At 41.6% G+C, this 27,000-nt stretch overlaps 1 protein-coding gene across 2 annotated transcripts in view; it reads right to left on the minus strand.

The window, feature by feature from the left end:
• ttc7b (tetratricopeptide repeat domain 7B) overlaps window positions 1-27,000 on the minus strand; it is a 303,169-nt gene that overhangs the window by 163,022 nt on the left and 113,147 nt on the right. For both annotated transcript variants that reach the window (XM_041214519.1, XM_041214518.1), the window contains 4 exons: window positions 24,753-24,816; window positions 20,277-20,414; window positions 3,437-3,520; window positions 2,451-2,555 (listed from right to left, as the gene is read on the minus strand). In XM_041214519.1, the coding sequence (XP_041070453.1) occupies window positions 2,451-2,555; window positions 3,437-3,520; window positions 20,277-20,414; window positions 24,753-24,816 (391 nt within the window). The remainder of the gene's footprint in view (window positions 1-2,450; window positions 2,556-3,436; window positions 3,521-20,276; window positions 20,415-24,752; window positions 24,817-27,000) is intronic.

Raw genomic sequence — 27,000 nt, forward strand, 5'->3', positions numbered from 1 at the left:
TAATCACTCAAAACCAGTTCTGCTGGGCAGGACATGTTCGTGTGCCTGACACCAGACTCCCAAAGCCACTGCTCTACTCAGAACTCAGCTGCAGCAGGAGACTCCCAGGGGGACAGCAGAAACACTTACGGGATGTCCTCAAAACATCCCTGAAGATGTCAAACATTCCCGCCGACGCATGGGAGACCCTGGCTTGTGACTGACCAAAATGCACAAGGTTCAGTTGGGAAGTCACTGAACAAAGCAAGAGACTTTGTGGGAACATGAAGAAACAGAGTGGAAGATTAGGAGGAAGCTCAAAGCTCCAAACAACTCATCTGCCTGGCCTTTTAAGCACCACTTACCCTGTTTGCAGCAGAGGCTGAAGTTTGAGCATTGGACCTATCAGCCACCTCAGAAGCCACGGCACTGGAGCAGAAGCAAGACATCCTTGATCCCGAGGGACTGTCTAAGGAGGAGGACACACTGGGGGAGAAATTGGTCTGGATTTCGCCCATTTTACAGGTGGAAAACAAACTTATTGTACACCAATTTCCGGTGTGTCAGTTCACCAGCTGGTCCTGTTTCCAGTCACCCGTCAGTAGGTGGCGGCGTTGTGTGTCTGTGGGAGGGAGGGGGTAGGGGACTGGGGTGATGCTATGGAACAAAGAGACGATGGTGGCTGCAGCAAGGGATTTAAAAGCAGCAGTTCTCTTGGATGTTGGTAGTGGCGCACAGGAGATTCACACCCCATTCTGGGAGACTAAGCGTATCACACCTCAGGCTGGATGGAATGGTTCCATGGTCAAGATCAGCTTACATAGCATCAACCTGGGGTCATATATGGTGCTTGTGTGCCCACTGTCACAGTCCCACAACAGGCAATGCATTTATCTGCATATCTGTATTCAACAATTAGAAAACTTTGAGCCTGTCACTGCATTGATCTGATTTGGTTTGTGACAGGCTTATTTGTCCTTCCCCACCGTGGTTCGGTTTTGGTTCCCCATCTGGTGGACAGCTTTATTTTGAGTATCAGCCAAATGAAGAATAATCAGAATGATTCGAGAGCCAGCAGTACCCACCTATGCTCAATGGGCCTTGGCCCTCTGCACTGAAACGCTAGTGACAACACTGTCTGCAATTTAATGGGCTTCAGTCTAACAATGCTGCTTTCACAGAATGCTGAGCAGCTCAAACCTGCCACACAGATCAATGCTCTGGTTTATGAAAGGTACTGCAACAACAGAAAGAGTGCATATCATTTTGACCAAGCAACTTGTTGCCTATAAAACGCCGGCTTTGTACGTTTAAATTCTGACCTAAAGTTTGTTAGGAAGGGTAAATCTCCAATAATATTCTCTTCAATCCTCCTCTATTTCTCATTTCCGATCTGCCCTGTTCTTTGGATGGGAGATGTCACTTATAATTGTAACTGCAGTACAGTGACGTGTTCAACATATCGGTGCAGTAACAGGGGAGTGTTCAATAGCACTGGTGGGAGGTCAGGGTGTAGTAGTGATGAGAGGGTATGTTGTTTGAATTTGATCATGCTAGGGAGGTTAGGGTCTGGGACTGGGGCTGATGAGGTATGGACAGTATAAGGTGTAGATGCATTGGACCGAGTATGAGGGTATTAGTGAATTGGGAGAGGGGGCAGTTAGGAAGAGGGAAGCTGGTTGTTGGGAAGGGAAGAATCCTAGGGTGTGAGGAGAGCAGTATGGTCATTAGGCTTTTTTGGGGATTGGTTGCCACTAGGAGGGAAAAGGTATGGGTACTTTTTGGGGCAGAAGCAGCGGAATTTGTCAGGAGGGAACCTGGGGATAAACTACTGACGTCTGATCAGCATCGAGAAAAGTGGGAAACTGACAAGTATTTGGAGTAGAAATGGTGACAGGTGGCACAAAGGAGCAGGGAAAAGAGAGGAGATTCAATATGTATGGCAAGACGCAACATGAAGGAGAGGGGTGGGGAAAGGCACTGGTGTAATGGTGGGGGATGGCTGTAGAGACGGAGCGCAGCAAAGCAAAAGCACTCTGATGAATAAAACAATTTGCATTTATATAGCGTCTTAACATTGTAAAATATTCCAAGGTGCTTTCACAAGAACCTTATTGGACAAAATTTAACATTGAACCAAATAAGGGGAGGTTCAGACAGGTGATCGAAAACGGCCAAAGCGGCAAAATTACTTGAAGGTGGAGAGAGGGGCTGAGAGGCTTCCAGAGTGAATTCCAGAGCTTAGGGCCTAGGCAGCTGAAGGAACAGCCGCAACTGGTGTGGTGATTAAAATATGGGGTAGGCAGGAGGCCAGAATTAGGGTAGCGCAGAGATCGCGAAGGGTTGTAGGGCTGGAGAGGGTGTCGAGATAGGAAGGGGCAAGGTCATGGAGGGGACTGAAAAAGAGGATGAGAATTTAAGAAGCAAATTAAAGTCAGTATTTAAATACAAAGAGAATTCACATGACTTACCCAATGAAGAGATCCGATGCACAATTTGGTAGCGAGAAGTGGAATTGTGGGATCATCTGGTTTCAGCCTTATACATTCTCTCAGTACCCTCACTGCCCGGGCAGACTAAGGAAAGACAATGGTAGAAAAACACTATTTTAAAATTATTCATAGGTCCAATTGTCTCATATTATATTTACATTTCCCTTCTCTTTCTGGTTCCTATCCAGCTAAGTCACTAAAAACCAGATGAAGTTGATATTGACTTTACAGCTTCAGTTCCAACTACCACACTTAGTATCAGGGAATTATACAGCACAAAAGGATATCATTCAGGTGCCGTCTTTCAGATGAGATGTTAAATCCTAGACCCTGTCAATTTCTTAAGTGCATGTAAAAGATTCCATTGGCACATTCAAAGACAAGGCAAATTCTACCCAGTGTTCCGACCAGCATTTATCCTTCAACCAACACCTAAAACAGACCATCTGTTCATTACCTCATTGCCATTTCTGGGGCCTTGCTGTGTGTAAACTGACTGCCACAATTAGCAGCGATAAAGGAAGACTTGCATTTCTAAAGCACCTTTCATAATCTCACAATGTCCCAAAGCACTTTACAGCCAAATGAAGTACTTTTGAAGTGTCACTGTTGTAATGTGGGAAATGCAGTAACCAATTTGTGCACATCAAGATCCACAAATAGCAATAAAATAAATAAGCAGAATAGCTGCTTTAGTGAAGTTTATTGAGAGATAAATAGATGGTGGGATAACTCCCCTACCTTTTCTACGAATAGTACCAAGGGATCTTTTATGGTCACCTGAGAAAGTAGGCAGGGCCTTACTTTAACATCTTGTCCAAAAAATGACACCTTTGAAAGGTGCAGCAGTCCCTCAGAGGGAACATAGCAGAGTAACAGAACTAATACATTTATTGGCAGTTACAATTTTATTTGAAACAATTTAAAAATGTATCACAACAGAATTTTATTTAGTTTGTACTTACCTTGCCAGCAGCCATGAGGGACAATGCAAACTGGTACCAAAGATGAAACTCTTCAAATGTAAACTTCATTGCTCGTTCCAAGCACTAGAATTGAAAAAGAACATGAAAAACACCTTAATTTCAACACTGTCCACATTCAGCATTTGAACAGAAGCATTTTTCCCTGATTCTCAAAGGCTGCATTCAGACTATGAACTGTGGTATCTCTGTGAAGCTAATGAAACTGCAGTGTAAGTCTGAACCCCAAGGTTCGACCTCAATCAAGTACAAAATGGAGCAACACGTCCTTCTCCAGGAACTTCAACAACTTCAGTACTTGAGAGGAGCAAAACTGATCTGTACTGGTACTACAATTCCAGTGCAAACACAGCTTAATGTGAGGTTGAGGCACAATCTGCTGCAGAAACTCTCAGTCATGTCTTTGCTGCCTCTAGACTTGGCTATTCCAATGCTCTCCTGGTCGGCCTCCCGTCTTCCACCCTCCTCAAACTTGAGCAGATTCAAAATTTGCACCAAGTCCAGTTCAGCCATCACTGTTGTGTTACATTGGCACCTGCTCCAGCAACCGCTCCATTTTAAAATTCTCGTCCTCATTTTCAAATCCATCCATAACCTCACTCTCCTCTATGTCAGTAACCTCCTCTAGACCTACTACCCTGCAAAAACTCTACATGGTGCTAAATATGCTCTCTTGCGCATTGCTGATTTTAATCACTACCACTGGTGGCCATGCCCTAAGCTTCCTGGGCCCCTAAGCTCTGGAATCTCATCCCCAAATCTCTCTAGCTCACTCACCTTCTTTAAGGTGCTTTTAATTGTCACCTGCCTTCTATCTCCTTATGTGGCTTGGTGTGAAATTTTCTCTCATAAGGCTCCTGTGGAGTACCTTGGGACATTTTACTGCATTTAAGGCACTCAAGAAGCTTGACACCATCCAGATCAAAGCTGCCTGCTTGATTGGCACCATTTCCACAAACATTCACTCCCTCCATCACCGACACACAGTAGCAGCAGTGTGTACCATCTACAAGATACACTGCAGGAGCTCATCAAGGCTCCTTAGACAGCACCTTCCAAACTCATGACCATTACCACCTAAGAAGGGCAAGGGCAGCAGACACACGGGAACACCGCCACGTGGAAACTCCCCTCAAAGCCACACACCATCCTGACTTGGAAATATATCGCTGTTCCTTCACTCTCGCTAACAGCACTGTGGGTGCACCTACACCAGATGGACTGCAGCGGTTCAAGAAGGCAGCTCACCACCACTTTCTCAAGGACAATTAGGGATGGGCAATGAATTTTGAGCTAGACAGTGGCGCCCATATCCCATGAATTAATTTTTAAAAATTCTTTGGTTGTAATTTTTGTTGCAGAATGGCTACCATTAGTTGCCAATTCATCACTTAATGCATCCTCCAGACAGCTCAGAAATACAATTTCCAGAGGCTGTCTTGCTTTAAACAAAAAGGTTGAATTTATATATTGCGTTTCATGACCACTGGAAGTATAAAAGCATTTTACAGCCAATGGAGTATGTTTGAAGTGTAGTCACTGTTGTATGAAATGCAGCAGCCAAATTGCACAGAGCAAGCTCTCACAAACACTAACAAGATAATAACCAGACAATCTGTTTTCCTGATGCTGATTGAAGGATAAATATTGGCAGGACACTGGGGATAACTCTCCTGTTTTTCTTCAAAATAATGCCATGAGACCTTTTACATCTACCCAAGCAGGCAGATGGGATCTCAGTTTAATGTCTCATCCAAACGCGGCATCTCCAACAATGTAGCACTCCCTCAGTACTGCACTGAAGTGTCAACCTACCGTGGGACTTGGTACAGAAGAAAATATGGATGCTGCAAATCTGAAATTATAACAGAAAATACTAAAAATACTCACCAGGTCTGGCAGCATCAGTGGAAAGAGAAATAGTTAATGTTTCAAATTGATGACCATTCTTCAGAATATGGAAGAAAGGTTCTGACGAAAGGTCATCGACCTGAAAGGTTAATTCTGTTTCGCATTTCGCACTCTACAGTTGTAGCTTTATGACACCATTACTGTATATTAATTGTTAAATTAATTAATGGTCAAGGTCAGAGAATTCATGGAACAAGCCTATCAGTGACTCATCACCTCTGTGCTGGTCAACTGCAGTGATCTATTCTAACACTCTGTCCCTTCTCTTTCCCTCTATCCTTTGGTATCTCTTTTCAACTAATTAATATATTCTTTCGGATGTGTGCAGACTGTTAGATCTTCCTAGGACAGAATGCCCTCTAAAGTCATTGGGTGACTAAAATCCGCAATTAATCTTGGAGAGGTTTGGGGTGGCCGGGGTGTGAGGGGAATGGGGAAGTTCCACATTCTCTCAAAAAAAACATAACGCATGACTTTAACAAAAAATTCAACTCCAGGCAGGGTGTAACAATTGGCTGAGTAAAGACCAAATAAATGTTGGTAGATTTATTAAGACAGTCTGAAGCTCACCAAGTTGATGCATCAAAACTAAGGCCAAGAATGTGATTAAACATAAGCAATATAAAGCCAAAAGATTACAGAAGTTTAGTGTTGTACAATATTTTCCCTTTATTTTTTCAAATAGCTAAAATTATATTTCCTGAGGTCAACAATAGACAGGCAAACTCCATCAGCAATCAGCCTTTGAGCTCGTTCTCCAGCAGGAGGAGCTCATTCAGCCCCATCCCCCAAACAGCACTGATGATTTATGCAAAGCAGCACCCTCATCAAGGCTCAGTCAGTAAAATGCCAATTTGGCTTAGCAGTAACCCTCATTAGTTATTGGATGTGTTTAACCCCACTCCAACACTTGAGTATATAGAAATACACAAAAGTTACAACATGGAAACAGGTTAATGGCCCAACCAGTCCATGTTAGCCTAACGTTTGTCACAGGGAAAATGTTAACAGCTATTATTAAAGATGTTATAGCATGGCACTTGGAAAAATTCAAGGCAATCAAGCAGAGTCAACATGGTTTTGCGAAAAGGAAATAGTGTTTAACCAACTTATTGGAGCTCTTTGAGGAAGAACGTGCTGTGGTTAAAGTGGAACTGGTGGATGTACTGGGCTTAGATTTCCAGAAGGCATTTGATAAAGTGCCACATCAAACGTTACTGCAGAAAATAAAAGCTCATGGCGTAGGGGATAACATTTTGGCATGGATAGAAGACTGGCTAGTTAACAAGAAGCAGAGAGTTGGTGTAAATGGGTTTTTTTCTGGTTGGCAGGATGTGACGAGTGGTGTGCCACAGGGATCAGTGCTGGGGCCTCAACAATTTATATAAATGATTTGGATGAGGGGACCAAAGGAATGGTTTCTAAATTTACTGATGACATGAAGACAGGTAGGAAAGTAAGTTGTGAAGAGGATGTAAGGAGGCTACAAAGTGACATTGGTAGGTGAAGCGAGTGGGCAAAGATCTGGCCAATGGAGTATAATGTGGGTAAATGTGAAATCGTTCATTTTGGCAGGAAGGGTAAAAAAGCTTACTATCTAAATGGTGAGAAATTGCAGAGCTCTGATATTCTGAGGGATCTGGGTGTCCTAGTGCATGAATCACAAAAGGTTAGTATGCAGGTACAGCAGGTAGTTAGGAAAACTAACAGAATATAATTTGTGAGGGGAATTGATTACAAAAGTAGGGAGGCTATGCTTAAGTTGTATAGGGCATTGGTGAGACCACATCTGGAGTATTGTACACAGTATTAGTCTCCTTACTTAAAGAAAAATGTAAATACATCAGAAGCAGTTCAGAGAAGGTTTACTAGATTAATACTAGGAATGGGCGGGTTGTCTTATGAGGAAAGGCTGGACAGGTAAGGGTTGTCTCCACTAGAATTTAGGAGTAAGAGGCGACCCACATTTGTGATTCAGCTATATCATTACCCAGAATAAATTGAACCCCTGCAATGGGCAATTGTTCTATCACTCCAACGATAACTTCACCTGTCTTCCATTTGTTCTTTAAATTTACCTTCCACAATGGAATAGATTTAGCATCTCCATGAACCCCACCTGCTCCTGCAATATTCCCTTTGAACAACAAATATCACTATCTCACAACGTTAAGGATTGACTAGTGTGGCCCTGTGTCTCTTAAAATGTTAAGATCTTTACCCACTCCACCCTGTACACATGGAAAGACTTTCCCTTCACACACAAAGTCTTTAAATATTTCTGTAACCTGGTCCTCAAAATTCTCAAGTAAACTGTGAACATATTCCCACTTCTTCATCTATCACTGATTCTCCGTTTCACCTGTACGCAAACCACTGGTTTTGTCCTGTGCCTGAACCTCAGAACTTTTACTTTCAGAGCTTTTCTGTATCCCCAACAATTCCAGCAGATTCATCAATCAAGGAATCAGAAATATTTTTATTCCACTAGAGCTCCCAATTGTTATGACACAGAGGTTGGCAAAGCTGAGTTATTTAAAAATCCCAGAGAGAAACTTTAAACAACTGTCATAACCTATATTTTTATTTTTGTATGTTTGAGATGCAACTCCAAATTCAGGAGTCAGGCTACCAGTTCCCAAGAGGTTTTATAACAAAATACATGAGACATTTATTAATTTACACAAATTAAATATAAACACATGGCTACAAATTACTACTATCATAACTTTTAACAAATTCCCAAACTAATCTCCATTAAGGCAACAACAAACCATAGATGTTTAAGCAGACACCAGGCAAAGCATTTTCACCTTACAAATTCAAAATGAGGTTCCTTTCACTTTGGTTCCTTGCAGACACAGTGTTAGGCTTGCAGGCTTTGATGTTACATTGCTTCTGCCCTGCACACACAAAACTGCTATTGGTTATATCCAGCACATCTCATTGAATGTGAATTCTCAATGTATCACCAGCCCCATTGAACTCGACCTCTTCTAACAATAAAACCCCTTTCATAGTACCAATTTTATTAGTAATATGAATATATTGCTTGGATTCTGCTAGCTAGGTGCCAGATTTCACTCACCTTCTTGAATGCTCTATTCAACAAAATGCAAATGCTCTCTACTCTTAAATCTCAAAACTAGTATACATCAAAGCCCCTAGACTAGCTGGCTTTAATCTAATAAAAGCACACCAACAGACTAACCCTCTATTTTTAAAAGAAAAATAATTTCCAATGATATTAATAGATTCATGACAAATGTTAACATTGGTTCTGCCTCAACCACCAACCTTGGAAGAGAATTCCATACCCGCACACTGCTTTGTGTACAGGTCCCAAGACTGTGGGCCTTTTTCATATTTCTTACATTTAATCTTCTGCCTATTGTTTGTGTTTTTGACCTTTCAAATGCTGGATACCATCAGCTTTTTTTAATCTTTCATGGGATATGGCCGTTGCTGGCAAGGCCAGCAGTTATTGCCCATCCCTCATTGCCCTTGGATTGAGTGATTTACCAGGCCATTTCAGCCATCAGTTAAGAGTTAACTGTGGGTCTGGAGTCACATGTAGGCCAGACCGGGTGGGGCAGATTTCCTTCCCTAAAGGACATTAGCAAACCAGATAGGGTTTTTACAACCGTCAATGATGAGTTTTATGGTCACAATTACTGGAATTACCTTTCAATTCCAGATTTTATTAATTGAATTTAAATTCCACCGTCTGTCATGGTGGGACTTGAACTTGTGTCCCCAAAGCAGTAGTCTGGTCCTGTGAGTTACTGGTCCAATGACATTACCACTACACCACCATCTCCCCTGTCTATCTACCCTGTCCCATCCTTTCATAACAGGCTGAGGGAGTGCTGCATTGTCAGAGGTGCTGTCTCCTGGATGAGACACTGATCAGAGGCCCTGATTACCCTCTCAGGCGGTTGTAAAATATCACATGGCATTAACTGAATATGATTAGGGAAATTCTCCTGGTATTTTGTCCATCATTTATCCTTCATTCAATACCAGCCAAACCGATTAATTGGTTATTTATCACTCTACTGTTTGCAGGACCCTGCTATGCACAAATTGGCTGCTGTGTTTGCCTACATAACAGTGGTCACACAACAAAAGAAATTCATTGACTGAAGTGATTTTGCAACTCCCGGGGATATTAAAGGTGTTTATAAGAACAAGTTTATTCTTACTACTAAAAATAACACCGATCAGGATGGTCCTGGGTTTGCTCCCTAACCTATACTAAATTAGATGATTCACTTAAGGTGTTAGTCAGGTCACTACAATAGTGTCAGTGCTCTCAGGCAAATGGATAGGGAAAAGGTCAGAGTTCCCATTCCTGATCATTCTTTAATGACCCTGATAACAAATGTTTGTGGGCACCAGATGAGTGAGGTTTGACTGAAGGTTCCCTATGGTGGAAATAATGTCCAGCAGTCGCTGAAGAATGGGTAAAAAAAGCAGCAGCAGGCTGCCACCCATGAAATTACACTTCATCACTTTCAGGAAACAAGCAGTAAAGGCAGAAAGCTGAAGGTTTAGATTAGGTCATATGGGAGATCAAGTAAAATGGTCTATGTTCTCTGGAGTTAAGAAGAATGAAAGGTGATCTCATCAAAATGTTGAAAATTCTTAAGCAGTTTGACACTTTTGGCAGACTGAAAGGCTGTTTCCCTGGTTGGAGCGCATAGAAATTTCTTCACTCAGGGGGTTGTGAATTTTTGGTACACTCTACCCCAGATGCTCAGTTGAGTATATTCAAGGCAGAGGTCGATAGATTTTTAGATACTGAGGAAGTCAAGGGATATGGGGATTTGAGGAAAGTAGTATTGAGGTAGAATATCAGCCATGATCTTATTGAATGGCTGAACAGGTTCAAAAGGACATATGGTTTGATTTCTTAAGTCCTTATGACAGTGTTAAGGGCCAAGTTTAAAAAAAAAACTTGATCTACCAGGTGAATGAATCCCAGAATGCCCAAGGAACAATTAATAGGTGCTTCAGGTGTGACTTGAAATATCATTACGTCATGAGGGGGAGGCTGTGGCACTGTCACTGGACTAGTAATCCAGAGACGCAGGGTAATGCTCTGGGGGCTTGGGTTCAAATCTCAGCATGGCAGATGGTGAAATTTGAATTCAATAAAAAATCTGGAATTAAAGATCCAATGATGACCATGAAAGCATTGTCAATTGTCGTAAAAACCCATCATAATGCCCTTTATGGAAGGAAATCTGTTGATCTTACCTGGTCTACATGTGACTCTTAAATGCCCTCTGAAACAGCCGAGCAAGCCATTCAGTTCTCAAGAGCAATTAGAGATGGGCAATAAGTGCTGGCCTAGCCAGGGATAACTCAATCCCATGAACGAATAAATTCTCCAAGCTGAACTGCCCAAGGTAGAGAAGTCAGTTTGGTCTGATGTTTTGTACTTCACTGAGGGAGCTATTAACTGTCATAGCAAAGTCCATTAGAAGGAAGGATCAGTAAGCAGACCACGTCAGGGCTTTAAGCTTTGTGACACCATCACAGTCGAGTTCCATCTCTGATGTAATCTCTGATGAGATAATGAAGCCATATGGTCCAGAAAGGTTTGATCTCTGGCTCATACTCTAAGTTTTGTGGCTACAAATGGACTCCGTGCCCTCAAGGGGGATTAGGGTTGGTTGGGAGGCAAAAATCAGCCAGACTCTAGTCAGCTGATGATTACCCAGTGGCCAGTCGATCCAAAATCAACACAGTAGACTTTCTTCCAACCAGTTCTCAACAGAAATAGAGTACAAGTTTGATGAATACTCTTTCTAATCTTCAGTTTATCAAAATGGAATAATCACCTATATGTTTCTTACATCCTGATGGATTGTCAGAGACTCTGGGCAAATAAAGCAAAGATCAAGTTGTGAAGGTTTGATAGCTGGATAGATTACTTTTCCAGATTTTCATTGCAAACTTGATCCACCTGCCTAGAGTGACAATTAAATTGGGTGTAGTTATTCTCAGGACTCTGCACAGATTGTTGCCCTCAATGGTGAACCCAAACAGCTGTCTAATATACAAGCAATCGGAGAACCAAATAGAGAATCGTGTTCTCTAGTGTTAAAGCAATAGCCTCCTGCCTCAAGTTGAGATATTCAGAAAGTCATCTTGTATTTGTAACAACTGTCTATTTGGAATCTTAACCATTCTCAATCACTGAGCAACGATTATATGCCTATTAGATGAAATGTGCATGAGAACATTTCTTGGAGTCAAGAGATTGTGGATCTGCCAGAGGCGTTTTCATCCTCATTCTACCTGTCTTTAATCCATCCATTATATTGACGACTACGCCCAGTATCTAGTCCATTTCAAAGTGTGGCAATCATCGAGTCCTCTAATCTTTGTGTCACCTTGCAATGTCTCATTTGTTCCACAGAGGCTGAAGGAAATGATTGTTTCCTAAGGATGTTTTTCAAGGCAGCAGACATTTGATCCAACAGGGTCTCCCTCTCCAAGAACCAAACACCATTTAGAACCAGGAGCCTTTCTACATGAGACGGCTTAGCACAATCCAACAACTTGAACGATAACACAGGGATCCCCAAACTGAATTTCAACAATCTTTTACACAATCTGTTAAAGTCCATGATATATTCCTCCAAGCAATAACCATCTGTTTTTCGAGATATGTCAAAGTCTGACCTCATAGGCAATTTACAGGTCACTATTTTAAAAAATTTCATCTAAGAACTCGAAATAGAAGGTCCCAACCTTCACCACTATTCAACTGCTAGGTAAACAGCTCACAAAATACTTTACTTCTGATTTTAATTCGAGTAGGAAATGACAACATCAACCTTGTTGCCGCTTTGGTACAGACATTACCAGTGCCCAGATGTCCACTTTATTCTTCCAATTGTATGTGGTTCATACTTAGAGGGCATTGGAGGGTTATAGGGACATAGGAAATAGCAGCCGGAGTGGGCTATTCAGCCCATCGAGCCTGTTCCGCCATTCAACTAGATCATATTTGATTTTTTTATCTCAACGCCATTTTCCCGCACTATCCCCATATCCAGTGATATTTTGAATAATGAGAAATCTATCGATCTCTGTCTTGAACATACTCAAGAGAATACCAAAGATTCACCACCCGCTGAGAGAAGAAATTCCTTCTTATTTCAATCCTAAATGGCCTGCCTCTTATTCTGAGATTGTGTCCCCTGGTTCTAGGTCCCCCAGCCAGGGTAAACATCTTTCATTCATCCACCCCATCGAGCCTTGTAAGAATTTTATATGCTTCAATGAGATCACCACTCATCCCAGGGATCAATCTGGTGAAATCTCTTGCACACCCTCTATGGCAAGTATATCCTTCCTTAGTTAAGGAAACCAAAACTGTACATAATACTCTAACTTTGACAATTTATACTTGCTTTCTGTCATTTTTCACAATGGTTACTAAGACTATAGTTTTCCTTGTCTAAAATTTTTTTAGCTTCCAATCTTCACCTTTAGGCAACCATCCTCTGCTACCATGTTCTAATCCAGAAAGCCAGTTGAAATATAGAAACTAGGAGCAGGAGTAGGCCATTTAGCCCTTCGAGCCTGCTCCGCCATTCATTTTGATCATGGCTGATCATCCAACTCAATAGCCTGCTCCTGCTTTCTCCCCATACTCTTTGATCTCTTTCACCCCAAGAGCTATACCTAACTCTTTCTTGAAAATATACAATGTTTTGGCCTCAACTACTTTCTGTGGTAGCGAATTCCACAGGCTCACCGCTCTCTGGGTGAATAAATTTCTCCTCGTCTCAGTCCTAAATGGTCTACCCTGTATCCTCAGACTGTGACCCCTGGTTCTGGACTCCTCCACCATCAGGAACATCCTCCCTGCATCTATCCTGTCTAGTCCTGTTGATAAAGGACAAAACTGGAGCCAATCTTTACACACTTTTATATTACACATTATAAGTATACACCTCCTGAACAACCAGTTTTAGTCTGTGCTAGTTATAGCGGGCTCAAGTGAATGCCCATGACCTACATTTAATTAAAAATAATTAACAAAAATCTCAAACTAGGCATCTTATTTACTGAGGTTATCCAAGGGTACTTTTCAAAGTAGAATAGTCACAACCGTATGATAATGGGGTTAAATCATAAGAATTAGGGCTGTAGACTCTTTATATCCAACATGCAGATGTTTAAAGGAATTAACAGCAATAATTTCTTCCTCCCCAAGGGCTTCAATAATAGCTTATTAAGTCTAGGACCACAAGGGAGCTGTGAATGAGCATATATTTAAAAAGTGTTTCACTATACATAGAATGACAATTATTTATTTTTAAGCTCTTTTTTTGAAATAATAAGTGTTCTGGCTAAAATCCGGTCTGAGCATCAAGGCATAAAGCTTCTGCTGGTGTGGAGGTATGTTTGTCTCCATCAAAAGCAGGAAATCTGACATGCTATGCCTCAAATACGGCAAGTGGAAAGATCTTTAAGGTTCTAACATTCTCCTTAATTGTATCAGACTTTCATGAAGAAAAACCTCACCCTAACCATTAAACGTTTAGCTCTCTGACAATTTTTATATGGGGCAACATTAAGAACAGTAGAGGTCCAAAGAGATTTAGGAGATACAAATATCACTAAAATGGAGGGGTCAGGTAGAAAAAGAAAGCCAAAAGGCTAATGGAATGTTTGCTTTTATAACAAGTGGACTTGAATATAAAGGGGAAGAAGTATTGGTAGAGCTATATAAAGCCCTAGCTGGAGCATATCTGAGGCAGTGTACAGTTCTGTGCGCAGCACCTTATAAAACATATATTGACCTTGGAAGGGGTGAGGCACAGGTTCACCAAAATGTTACCAGGGCTCCCGGGATTAAATTATGAGGAAAGGCAGCATAAACTAGGCTTGCATTTCCTGTAATACAGACGGTTAAGGGGTGATGTCATTGAGGCTTTTAGATTTTGAAAACACATGATAGGTTGATAAATTTTTCTGCTGCTGGGGAAGTCTAGGACAAAGGGTCATAATCTTAAATCCGGGCCAGGCCATTCAGGAGAGAAGTTAGTAAATGCTTGTGCATACAAAAGGTGGCAGAAGTGTGGAGCTTTCTCTGACAAAAAATGGTAGAGGCTAACTGAATAAATAGCCTTAAATCTGACACTGATAGATTTTTCCTTGCCAGGTGTATTAAGGGGTATGGAGCTAGGACACAGATCAGCCACAATCACCATTCCTCCTGCCCCTCCGCTGTCTCAAAGCTGCCAGACTGATATCTAGTACAGGATGAGCAGAAATTTCCACTATTGAAATATTGGAAAGATGGAAGCCATAGTCTTTGGTCGCTGCCACAAACTCCATTCCCTAGCCATCGACTTCATCCCTTCCCCCAAAAATGGTCTGAAGCTGAAACAGATTGTTTCCAACTTGGTATCGTGTCCATAAGACCTAGGAGCAAAAGCAGGCCATTCGGCCCATCGAGTCTGCTCCACCATTCAATGAGATCGTGGCTGATCTGATAATCCTCAACTCCACTTTCCTGCCTTTTTCCTATAACCGTTGATTCACTTGCTGATTAAAAATGTGTCTATCTCAGCCTTGAATATACATAAAGACCCAGCCTCTACAGCCCTCTGCGATAAAGAATTCCACAGATTCACTACCCTCAGAAGAAATCCCCCTCACCTCTGTCTTAAATGGGCGACCCATTACTCTGAGATTATGCCCTTTGGTCCTAGACTCTCCCACAAGGGGAAACAATCTCTCAGCATCTACCCTGTCAAGTCCCCTAAGAATCTTCTATATTTCAATAAGGTTGCCTCTCATTCTTCTAAACTCTGAGTACAGCCCAACCTACTCAACCTCTCTTCATAAGAAAATCTCTCCACACCTGATATCAACCTAGTGACCCTTTCTGGACTGCCTCCAATGCCAGGATATCTTTCCTTAGATAAGGGGACCAAAACTGTTCATGGTATTCTAGGTGTGGTCTAACTAGTGCCTTGTATAGTTTTAGCAAGACTTCCCTGTTTTGATAGTCCATTCCTTTGAAATAAAGGCCAACATTTCATTTGCCTTCCCTATTACCTGCTGAACTTGTTTGTTAGCTTTTTGGGATTCATGCACGAGGGCTCCCAAATCCCTCTGCGCTGTTTTTTATTCATTCACAGGATGTGGGCTTCGCTAGCTGGGCCAGCATTTATTGCCCATCCCTAGATGCCCTTGAGGAGGTGGTGGTTAGCTGCCTTCTTGAACCACTGCGTCCATGCAGTGTAGGTACAGCCACTGTCCTTTTAGGAAAGGAGTTCCAGGATTTTGACCCAGCGAGTCAAGGAACGGCGATATGTTTCCAAGTCAGGATGGTGATTGCAGCTTTCTGCAGTCTTTCTCCATTTAAATAATATTCAGCTCCTCTATTCTCCCTACCAAAGTGCATAACCTCACATTTTCCCTCATTATATTCCATCTACCAATTTTGCCCACTCACTTATCCTGTCTATATCCCTCTTTAGACTCTTTGTGTCATCCTCAACACTTGCCTTCCCACCTATTTTTGTGTATCTGCAAACTTGGCAATAGTACATTCACTTCCCCCATCTAAGTCATTGATATATATTGTAAATAACTGTGGCCCCAGTACTGATCCCTGTGGCAGTCCACTAGTTACAGGTTGCCATCCTGAAAATGCCCCCTTATCCCAACCCACTGTCTTCTATTAGTTAGCCAATCCTCTACCTAGTTAGTTAATCCTCTATCTATGCTAATATACTACCCCCAACACCATGGACTCTTATCTTATTAAGTAGCCTTATGTACAGTACATTATAGAACACCTTTTGTAAATCCAAATACATTACTCCTACTGGTTATCTTTTATCTATCCTGCTTGTTACCTCCTCAAAGAATTCTAATACATTTGTCAGGCAGGATTTCCCCTTCATGAAGCCATGCTGACTCTGCTTGATTATATCATGCATTTCTAAATGCTCTGCAATTACATCCTTTATAATAGACTCCAACATTTTCCCACTGAGGGATCTTAAGCTAACTGGCCTATAGTTACCTGTTTTTTGTCTCCCTCCCTTTTTGAATAAGGATGTTACATTGGTAGTTTTCCAACCTTCTGGGGCTTTTCCAGAATCTAAGGATTCTTGGAAGATTGCTACCAGTGCATCCACTATCTCTGTAGCTACTTCCTTTGATATCCTAGGGTGTAACCCATCAGGTCCAGGGGACTTATTGGCCTTTAGCCCATTAGTTTCCCTAGTACTTTTTCTCTGGTGATAGTTATTGTATTTATTTCCCCGCCCCCTGCTTTTGCCCCTTGATTATTTAGTATTTTTGAAATGCTATTAGTGTCTTCTACTGTGAAGGCTGATGCAAAGTATTTATTCATCTCCAGTCGTTTGCTGGTTCCCCATTATTTCCCCAGCCTCGTTCTCTAAGGGGCCTATGTTCACTTTGGTCTCTCTCTTCCTTTTTATATATTTAAAGAAGCTCTTACTGTCCATTTTTATATTACTTACCAGTTTACCGTCAGTTTATTTTTCCCCTCTATTATTTGTTTGGTCATCTTTTGTTGGTTTTTAAAACTTTCCCAATCCCCTGGCTTACTACTAATCTTTGCCACATTGAATGATTTTTCTTTCAATTTGATACTATCCTTAACTTTTTTTTTTAACCAAGGTTGGTTTATCCCATTCTTAGAATCCTTCTTTCTCACTGGGATATATCTTTGTTGTGAGTCATGAACTATTTTCTTAAATGTCTGCCATTGTTCAACAACAGTCCTTTCTGCTAAACAACTTTCCCAATCCATTCAAGCCAACTCTGCCCTCATTCCTTTGTAGTCACCCTTATTTACATTCATTTATACTCATTCATCGGATGTGAGCTTCGCTGACTGGGCCAGCATTTATTGCCCATCGCTAGATGCCCTTGAGAAGGTGGTGGTGAGCTACCTTCTTGAACCACTGCAGTCCATATGATGTAGGTACACCCACAGTGCTGTTAGGAAGGGAGTTCCAAGATCTTGACCCAGTGACAGTAAAGAAACGGCGATATATTTCCAAGTCAGGATGGTGAGTGACTTGGAGGAGAACTTCCAGGTGGCGGTGTTCCCATCCATCTGCTGCCCTTGTTCTTCTAGATGGTAGTGGTCGTGGGTTTGGAAGGTGCTGTCGAAGGAGCCTTCATGAATTCCTGAAGTGCACTTTGTAGATGGTACACACTGCTACTACTGTGCATTGGTGGTGGAGGGAGTGAATGTTTACGGATGCGGTGCCAATCAAGTGGGTTGTTTTGTCCTGATGGTGTTGAGCTTCTTGGTTGTTGTAGCAGCTGCCCTCATCCAGGCAAGTGGAGAGTATTCCATCACACTCCTGACTTGTGCCTTGTAGATGGAAGGCAGGCTTTGGGGAGTCAGGAGGTGAGTTTACTCATCGCACGATCCCTGGTCTCTGACCTGCTCTTTTAGCCACAGTATTTATATGACTACTCCAGAACAATTTCTGGTCAATGGTAACCCCCGGGATGTTGATATTGGGGGATTCAGTGATGGTAATGCCATTGAACATCAAAGGATGATGGCTGGATTCTCTCTTGTTGGAGATGGTCATTGCCTGACACTTGCGTGGCGCGAATGTTACAGTTGTTTCCGACGCAAATTTCTCACTCAAACTGAATGCTAAATTCAACCATGTTATGGTCACTGTTTCCAAGGGGATCTTTTACTCTGAAATCAATTATTAAACCTGCCTCATTTGACCCTGAAATGAAACGAATGACCCTGAAATGAACTCTCAAATGTATTACCATCACTAAGAGTGCTTATTTCTACTTCTATAACATCGCCCAACTCTGCCCATCTCAGTTAATCTGCTGCTGAAACCCTCACCCATGCTTTTGCTATCTTTAGACTTGACTAGTCTAATGCACTCCTAGCCAGCCTTGCTCATTCTACCCTTCGTAAACTTCAGGTTACCCAAATCTCTGCTTCCTGAGTCCTTTTAGGCACAAAATACTATTCACAATTCATCCCTGTACTTGCTGACCTACACTGGCTCCAGGTTAAACAAAGGATCGAATTTAAAATTCTCATCCATGTTTTCAAATTATTCCTTGGCCTCACTTCTTATCTCTGTAATCTCCTCCAGCTCTACAACCCTCAGAGAGATCTGTGCTCCACTGCCTTGAGCATCCCCGATTGTATATGGCCTGCCACTGGTGGCCGTGTCTTCACCTGCCAAGGCCCTAAAGTTCTGGGATTCCCTCCATGAACCTCTCCATCTTACTTTCCCACTTTGATGCCTCTTAAAACCTACACCTCCGATCAAGTCTGACCCAATATCTCGTTAGGTGGCTAGATGTTAAATTGTGTTTGACAATAGTCATGTGAAGTACCTTGGGATGTTTTACTACAGTAAAGGTGCTATATAAATGTAAGTTACTATTGTCATTGGTGGGACAGTGCGAGCAGTTGTCCTGTCCCTGTGTACCGTATAGTCAGACACAGAATAGAGCTCTCTTTCTAGTCTGTCCCCAACAATGAACTGTAGCCCAGTCCCAAAACCACCCCTCACATCATCAGGGAGATATTGCCTCCATTCCCACACCAACCACTCTGCAGCCTGAGTGAGATCAGTAATCATGTCCAATAATGGGAAATTTTATACTGTAGGTCCACTGCCATTAGAAATTGGATTGAGACAGTCCAAAATTATTGTACATAGGACCCTCAGAGCCAGTAGATTAAGGTGATTTTCACTTTATTAGATTGGGCCTGGATTCGAACCCAGAAAGGAAAATACCTTTGTAGTGCCTCAATTTATTTATGTTACCAAACAAAAACTTGCACTTACATAGAAAAATATCACTTGATGCTGGTCAGTGAGAAAGGGAAAAAATGTGTGCCATTGTTAGGGGATGGTCAACAGGTTCTAACAGATGGGTTTAGGAAAGATCCTTAAAGGAAGAAAGGGAGGTAGAGAGGTTGAGATGTTCAGGGATCATTCTGCATGATAATTTATAGTTGCATTTATTTTTACAACACTATATATTCAGGCAGCAATGCTTAGGTTTCCAACCATAGTTTACCTTGCATTAACTACCTGGTGATCTCAGTACTGGCCTACTGTTAGGGTAGGGGGGAGATATGAGAGGAGAGAGAGACATGGAACGGAGATGGGTGAAGAGTAAATAACAGAGGTTGGGAACAGGAGAAGAAAGATAAAAAGGGAAGAATACATGAGGTGGAAGCAAAGAAAATAACCAGGAGGTGAGGTAAGAGGAGAAGAAAGATAATGAAAAACAGACAGACAGTGAGAGCCAGCCAGCTCGAGAGAAGGAAAAGAGAAACAATGGGAGAGAACACAGAATAACTGAGGTGGGGGAAGAAGAGAAGTATTAAGACAGAAAGGAAGAAAGAAGCGTGAGAGGAGGAGGGGGGGTGGGGGGGAGGCAAACTTATTGAAAATAACTTAAATGTAAAAGAGAGGGTGCACCGAAAACAAAGGAAGAAGCAGCGGAGAGAGAGGAGGAAGAGTGAGAATGAACGCGAAAGAGCAAAAGAGTAGAGGGAAATGGTAAGGGAGCAGGGATAGACTATGGGCATACCCTTCACTTCTTAAAATCGACTCAACTTCTCCCTAATTCCTAAATGTAAATAGAGAGTTTTGTACATTGAACACTGCCTCTTAGTCATTTCCTGTCTCTGAAATTTATATTTTTAAATTGCTGAGGACATTGCTATTTCTTGTAATGTGAAAAAAATGAGGGATATAATGGGCTGCATGCAATACTCCATATCAGAGTGAAACATCATGGTGGGTCCGATAAAACATATATGACTGGTGCAATGTTGTGCAAAGGTAAGCCTGCAATGAACTGGCTTCTGGCCTGAACTCACCTCTGACAGCATTTCGTATTGACCACGTCTTCCCAGCGCTATTGTTAGAAGATCATAGACAATGGAGGCGCTCTGTAAACTGATAATGCGATCGTTGTTATGTTCTGGGATCCGGCTCAGCACTGCATCCCTGTTAGCCTGGAAAACATGACACAGCGAAGTCATTGACTACAGAGTTACTTTCAGAACTCAAATTTTTAATTTATTTTTTGTCATACTGATAAAAGATTGGAACTGCAGCCACCCTGGAAACTCAAATTAAACATCTACACCTCAATTTTTTTGTGCTTAAAGCACAAACCTCGCTACCGGTCAAAAAGTAGCATCACTTTTGGCTTTCCTTTGAGTTCTCCCAGTCTGCTTCCTTGCTCTCTAGAGAAGTAGAGAGCACCACAAATGCTGGCAGCCCTCCCCTAACCCTCCCATTCTTTATGCATGTGCCTCGACAGTGAGACTACTCAAACTGAGGGAAGGGGGTAAGAGAGTAGGTCACAACCAAGTCTGGCCATGATCTTACATACCTGTCTTTTATTACCAAGAGCTAGAGGATGATGACCAGTAGTGCAGAACCCTGACTCTTTTACTCAGAGTCAGAGTCACTGAGACCAATCAAATTGCTTCTTCACTGTCGTGGTCAAAATCAGCACAAGACAACAAAAGAAACTGGACTCTTCTGATCTACGTTCAGGACTGCACCAGGTGCTATTTTTACTCAGCGAGCCGCCAGTGCACCCTCAGGGGACTAACGGAGACCGAGTTTATTGAAAACAAAGAATATACATTACATCATGTTTCTGTGAATAGATAGCTTAAAAATAAAACAATCATGAACAGCAGGAGAAAAACAGGGTGCAGCACAGCTTGAGAAAATACAAGCTTGAGAAACAGACAAGAAAATCACAACTTCATCATGACAACACATGCAAATCACAACAGGCCGTACGCTCACAATAATATTTTAATTGATCACAGTTCCAACTCAGGCACTTATCAGTACTACTTCTGACCCATGCTGTAGATATGATGAACTGGTCATTCGCTATGTATTGTTTTTAAATCAAATAAAATTGAAAGAATAATGTGTAAGAAGAGTACATGAGAGTTCACCAGCCCTGTGTTTCTCAATAAACCAGAGGTATGAAAGTGAGCTGAATCCAAAAGATTCTCCTCATCCACAAAGAGGGTTTCAGTCTAAAATTATGGTGACAAGTCAAATGGAGAAATCAGAATGCCCCTTTATACTGATACCTGTAACTTGTAACTGTTTAATCTCAAGTTTAAATGCTGAAGCCTTATATGGGAGTCATCATTCCGGGTGCACAAGGGGCAAACATACACCAATCATTCAATAAAAGTTCCAAATCATCATTAAAATGCTTCAATTTTGAAACTGTCATCCATGTGCTCAAATCCTTCCATGGTTTGTACCTTTCCTACCTCTGTCACCTCTTCTAGCCCTACAACCCTCTGAGAACACTCATTTGCTTTAATTTTGGCCTCTGATGCTTCCTTTACCCCCACCCCCTACTGGTAGTTATACCTTCAGCTTCCTAGGCTCTATAAGCTCCAGAATTTCCCTCCATAAACTTCTCTGCCTTTCTTCCTTTATGATGCTCCTGAAAACCTTGGTCTTTGAATAAGCTTTGGTTACCTGTACTAAAATCTCATGTATCTTGGTGTCAATACCTATATTTACCCAAACTATGTGGAGAGCTCAATTTGTAAAAGGTTTTTGCGTTTTTGTTTATATTCTTCATTTCCTATTGATCCTTACTGTAGTGCATTGGTGCTTCAGTGTACTGCCAACAAGAACTTGTGTCAGTCAATGAGTCTGATAACACTCTGTGAAGCACCCTGATACGTTTTGCTACATTAAAGGTACTACATAAATCCAAGTTGCTGTTGTCAAAAGCAACATAAGCTCACACTCTTGTACTTTTTTTTCCCCATTAATACATCTGTAAAAGTTGAATATATTTTCCTAGTTCTGTAGGAGCTTGTTGTCTACCTATAAGGTCAGGATTGTGGCCTTCCAGGTCGACAACACCTAATCCTCAGAAGATGCACAAGTGAGTTCCTATGTATTTTCTGCTCTCCACGTGAAGTGTTCCCAATCTTTGCTCAACATTTCCCTTAGATCAAGACATTGTTTTGTGGGGGAATCACTGACTAACACGAGTTCTTGTTGGCAGTACGCTGAAGCACCAATGCACTACAGTAAGGATCAATAGTCCACTGATAGGAAATAAAGAATATAAACAAAAACGCAAAAACCTTTTACGAATTGAGCTCTCCACATATTTTGGGTAAATATAGGTATTAACTCAGAACACAATGATTTTATTTTTGTGCACTAGTTGATCTTGCAAACAGCAAAGGTTAAACAGAAAGGCAACTTGAGTTTCCAACTGTGGTGACTGTTAGGAGACTTCAGTAAGAAAAAGATAAACCATTGTTTCAACACACAATGAAAGATAGATAGGGGAATTATCCCTCCATACCAAAGCCCTTGAGAGAGAAAATGAATGTCACTTGATATAAACATGTATATCTTCACCATAGCATGGACCATGAGAGAGAACACTGCTGGACACCTGCCCATTAAGACGTCATTGGTAACCTCAGAAATGAGATAAGGAAGCTGAGAAATTGAAAAGAAAAATGACTGAAGGATGAAGGTATGTTCACCCATGTCAATCAACAGTATAACTTTACCCACTTACATATACACATGAGATATAGTGTAGAAAGGTAGCTGAATGTCTTATATAGGCAATTAGATTAGTGATTTGTAGTGAAGGCATTTAAAACAGTAAATTCTAACAGGAATTTGGTTTCTACCCAGAAATATTAGGCTCAAGAACTGTATGCTCAATAGGCTTGTTTCACCAAATCAAGTTTGTTTGATTTGTAAGTACTTCATCTTATTTGGAGCATTAATATTTGAATAAGTGAAATTGAATTCCCTCACTATCATTGATTGAATTCAGACAAATATAGCTAGCTGGTTAACTTCTACACAGTCCAGGGATCAAATCTAGGATCTTCCTGGTCTATATGATTCAGTGCCACAATAGTCAGCATTTGTCCTCACTAAACCAGTGGTGGTGGGGGTGGGTGGGTGGGTGGATGGATGGAGTGGTGCGGTGTTGAACTACTGGTTTTATTGTGTAGAAATTTAAAAAGTCTCAACACCAAAAGCAAAATGGCCATTTGTTCAACTAAATTGCCAGCCATGGCTCGATTAACAGAACATTAGCCTGCAAGTCAGAGACTTTAAACCTATCATCCTGACTATAAGTGCAGTGCTTCCCCTGTTCTGCACTGGAGTGCCATTTCCATCTTCTGGGTCAGACATTAAACCGAGGCCCTGTCTGCCCCTCTCAAGATGGACATAGTACAGTAAAACCTTTATTATCTGGCATGCGCAGGGAATGATAGTAACCTAAGAGTTCCACTTTCAACTAATCCTGGGTGATCTCATGGTACGCAATACTGCATAAAATCCATCCTCGAAGGCCGAACAGGGAAACAGCTCTTCGGTTGTTGAAATTGAAGGATCTCAAACTCCAGGACACATGCGAGGAATAAACAGGGCTGTCAGCATTCCCGTGGTTACATTAGTGGGGTTAAAGTCCCTGAATAAGCCTTAGCCTGCTGTCATCCCCAGCCATACCAACTCACATGAATTGATCACGAGAGAGACAACTTCTCAGTCAAGCCTAGGCTCATTCATAATCTCATGAGAGGGCTGTGAAATCTTGTGATTTTCCTGATCAGGTTGCTGACTGGAAAAGGAGTGCCAGCGCTGCTCTTTTTTCCCTTGGCTCAGGCATTATAGAAGCCCTAGAAGGCTGACTTAAATCTTTGATCTTAAATCTTAAATATTTGGCCTAATTTTCAAATTCCTGCATACATTTTTTTATTCATTTACATGATGTGGGCATCACTGGTTGAGCCAGCATTTATTGCCCATCCCTAAGTGCCCTTGAGAAGGTGGCTTTTAGCTTCCTGGTTTATCGTCGTCTCTTTTGCCATGAGTTTCGTGGTGAGTTTACCTGTTAATTTTTTTAAAAAAATCAAGCTGTCAGAATTTACGGTTACTAGAGAATTCTGGTTGGTACAGTGCCGGATAACACAAATTTTACTGTAGATCCCACAATACTACATTGATAGGTGAGATGGAATAAAGTGGCAGAGGTTCATGTGGAGCATAAACACTGGCATAACCCTGTTGGGCCAAATGGCCTATTTCTGTGCTTAGGAACTTGGAATTCCCAGTTAAATATGATTCTTTCCTTGCTATAGCTGTACAGCGCAATGTGCTTGCCAAAGCGATCAGAATTTATTAATGTGCTATTTTTTTCACAACAGCTCCATTTTACATGCATCAAGTTATCACATCTGTTGGGACAATTATAATTACATTAAATGTCACCACACAACTTTCCTCGGTTGTTGAACGATTACACTTACCATAGATTCACTAATGAGCAGCAGCAAAAGAGCTTCTTCTGTGTTTTCTTGAGGACAGAAAATGCTGGAATAATAAGTGGATACAAAAATACAATTAACAGCTTCACTCAGCAGCATCTTTTTTGAAAAAAAGTTGTCAAGAAAAATCTTTAATTGTGATTTGTGAACACCTTAGGGGAAGGTCAGGGTGAAGTTTCTCCTGTTGCAAATTTTAATGAGAAAGTCAGTGTGAGGAGTTCCCATTTTGTACTCATACAATTTTTTTTTTTACACCATAAGGTCATTAATTCCCTCCCTTGTGATCTGGGAAACAGGTGCAATATTCCCCAATTGAGGGAAAGCTTTAGTCATCCCTGGAAAAGCAAATGTGGGTACAGGAAGAATACAACAAGATGGCAGTTGAAGAAAAATCTATTGACAGTAAAACAGTTTTCTTCAGTATCACCTTGAAATTATTCCATTAAAGTCATCCATAGGTTCAATATCTGCTTTTTGTTTAAAACAGAACCCCCACTCTGAAATATTGAAGCATTTCATGGATAGCTCACCTCAATGGTCTTCATGTCCGAGACTGGGCAGCAAGTGTTGGCTGGCGATAGGATTATAGCCTAAAATCACAGCCTCTCCTATCTATATGCAAATATTCCACCAGGGATCCAGTGGATCTTTAGCAGCAGCAGGTACACTTGCTGAATTTTCTCCTCCCACCTTCTCACAAGACCTTATCATCCTGGCTTTGAGATCAGCTAACCCAAAACAGCGCAATAACTAAACCTTGCAACTTCTTGATCTGCAAGAATTTTCCCTCTAAGTCATCACATTGTTACATGCTGCATCAGAAGGTAAACATCAGCTCTGGACCTGTCAATTGCATTCCCATCCTGCATATGCCATGTGCCTATGAATTAAAGCGGATGGAAATGGCTATATAGAACTGCAATGGGCCATTTCTTTTTATTCGTTCGTGGGATGTGGGAATCGCTGGCTAGGCCAACATTTATTGCCCATTCCTAATTGCCCTTGTTCAGAGAGCATTTTAAGAGTCAACCACATTGCTGTCGGTCTGGTGTCACATGTAAGCCAGACCAGGTAAGGGCGACAGGTTTCTTTCCCTAAAGGGCATCAATGAATCATCACCCTTTTAAAAAATTTCACGATCTGCCATCATGGGATTTGAACCCAGGTGCTCAGAGCATTACCCTGGGTCTCTGGAATACTAGTCCAGTAACAATATCACTATGCCACACTTCCCCCTAATTGTTGCAATGATCAATGCTTATGTTCCATGTAAGTCTCCTCTGAAATTATTCAATATATCTGTCTCATAGAGGTCTACAGCAAGGGAAAAGGCCATTCGGCCCATCGAGTCTGCGCTGGTCAAACAAGTACCTAACTATTCTAATCCCATTTTCCAGCACTCGGCCCATAGCCTTGTATGCCATGGCATCGCAAATGCTCATCTAAATACTTCTTAAATGTTATGAGGGTTGTCTATTACCTTCTCCTTCATACACTTATCTAGTTTCCCTTAAATGTCTCTATACTATTCACCCCAACTACTCCATGTGGTAGGGGAGTTTCACATTCTGACCACTCTTGAGTAAAGAAAGGTTGGTTTTCCTATCAGTGAGGTTTGACTGACTGCCTCAGGACTTACCTTTACTTTTGGAACAGCAGAAGGTACTTCAGAAGTGGAAACAAAATTTTCCAATGTGACTTCAACTGCTGCGCAAACAAGAACACAAAGCTTTGGCTCTGGATAAACCCAGAAAGCATAAGCTTCAAGCTAGTGAAGGGTGACAGTTCTAGGTCAGTGTCAGTGCCACGAGAATGTGCATCAGTGTCACTTGCCATGTAATATTGTTCAGCACCAGAAGGGAAGGAAGAAGTTCCCCTAGTCGTTTGCAGAAATTAGGCTTGTATTCCCTTAAGGGGGGTTGTAGTTGGGAACTTTAAAATTAAAGATAGGCCATTCAGAGGAGATATCAGGAAGCACTTCTTCACACAAATAGTGGAAACCTGTAGATCTTCCTCCACCATCCCCCCTCTCCAAAACAGTGTTCAGGCTAGGGGTCATTTGAAAATTTCAAAACTGATATTGATGATTTTTATGATGTAAGGGTATTAAGGGAAAAGGAACAAAGGAGTTAAGATACGGACAAGTTGTGACCTAATTGAATGGTTCGAGGGGCTGGGTAATCTACGCCTTTTCGTATGTTCCAATCCTGATTCCCAGTTACCACATAAC

The sequence above is a fragment of the Carcharodon carcharias genome, chromosome 20 (genome assembly GCF_017639515.1).
Source record: "Carcharodon carcharias isolate sCarCar2 chromosome 20, sCarCar2.pri, whole genome shotgun sequence".
NCBI classification, from domain to species: Eukaryota; Metazoa; Chordata; class Chondrichthyes; order Lamniformes; family Lamnidae; genus Carcharodon; species Carcharodon carcharias.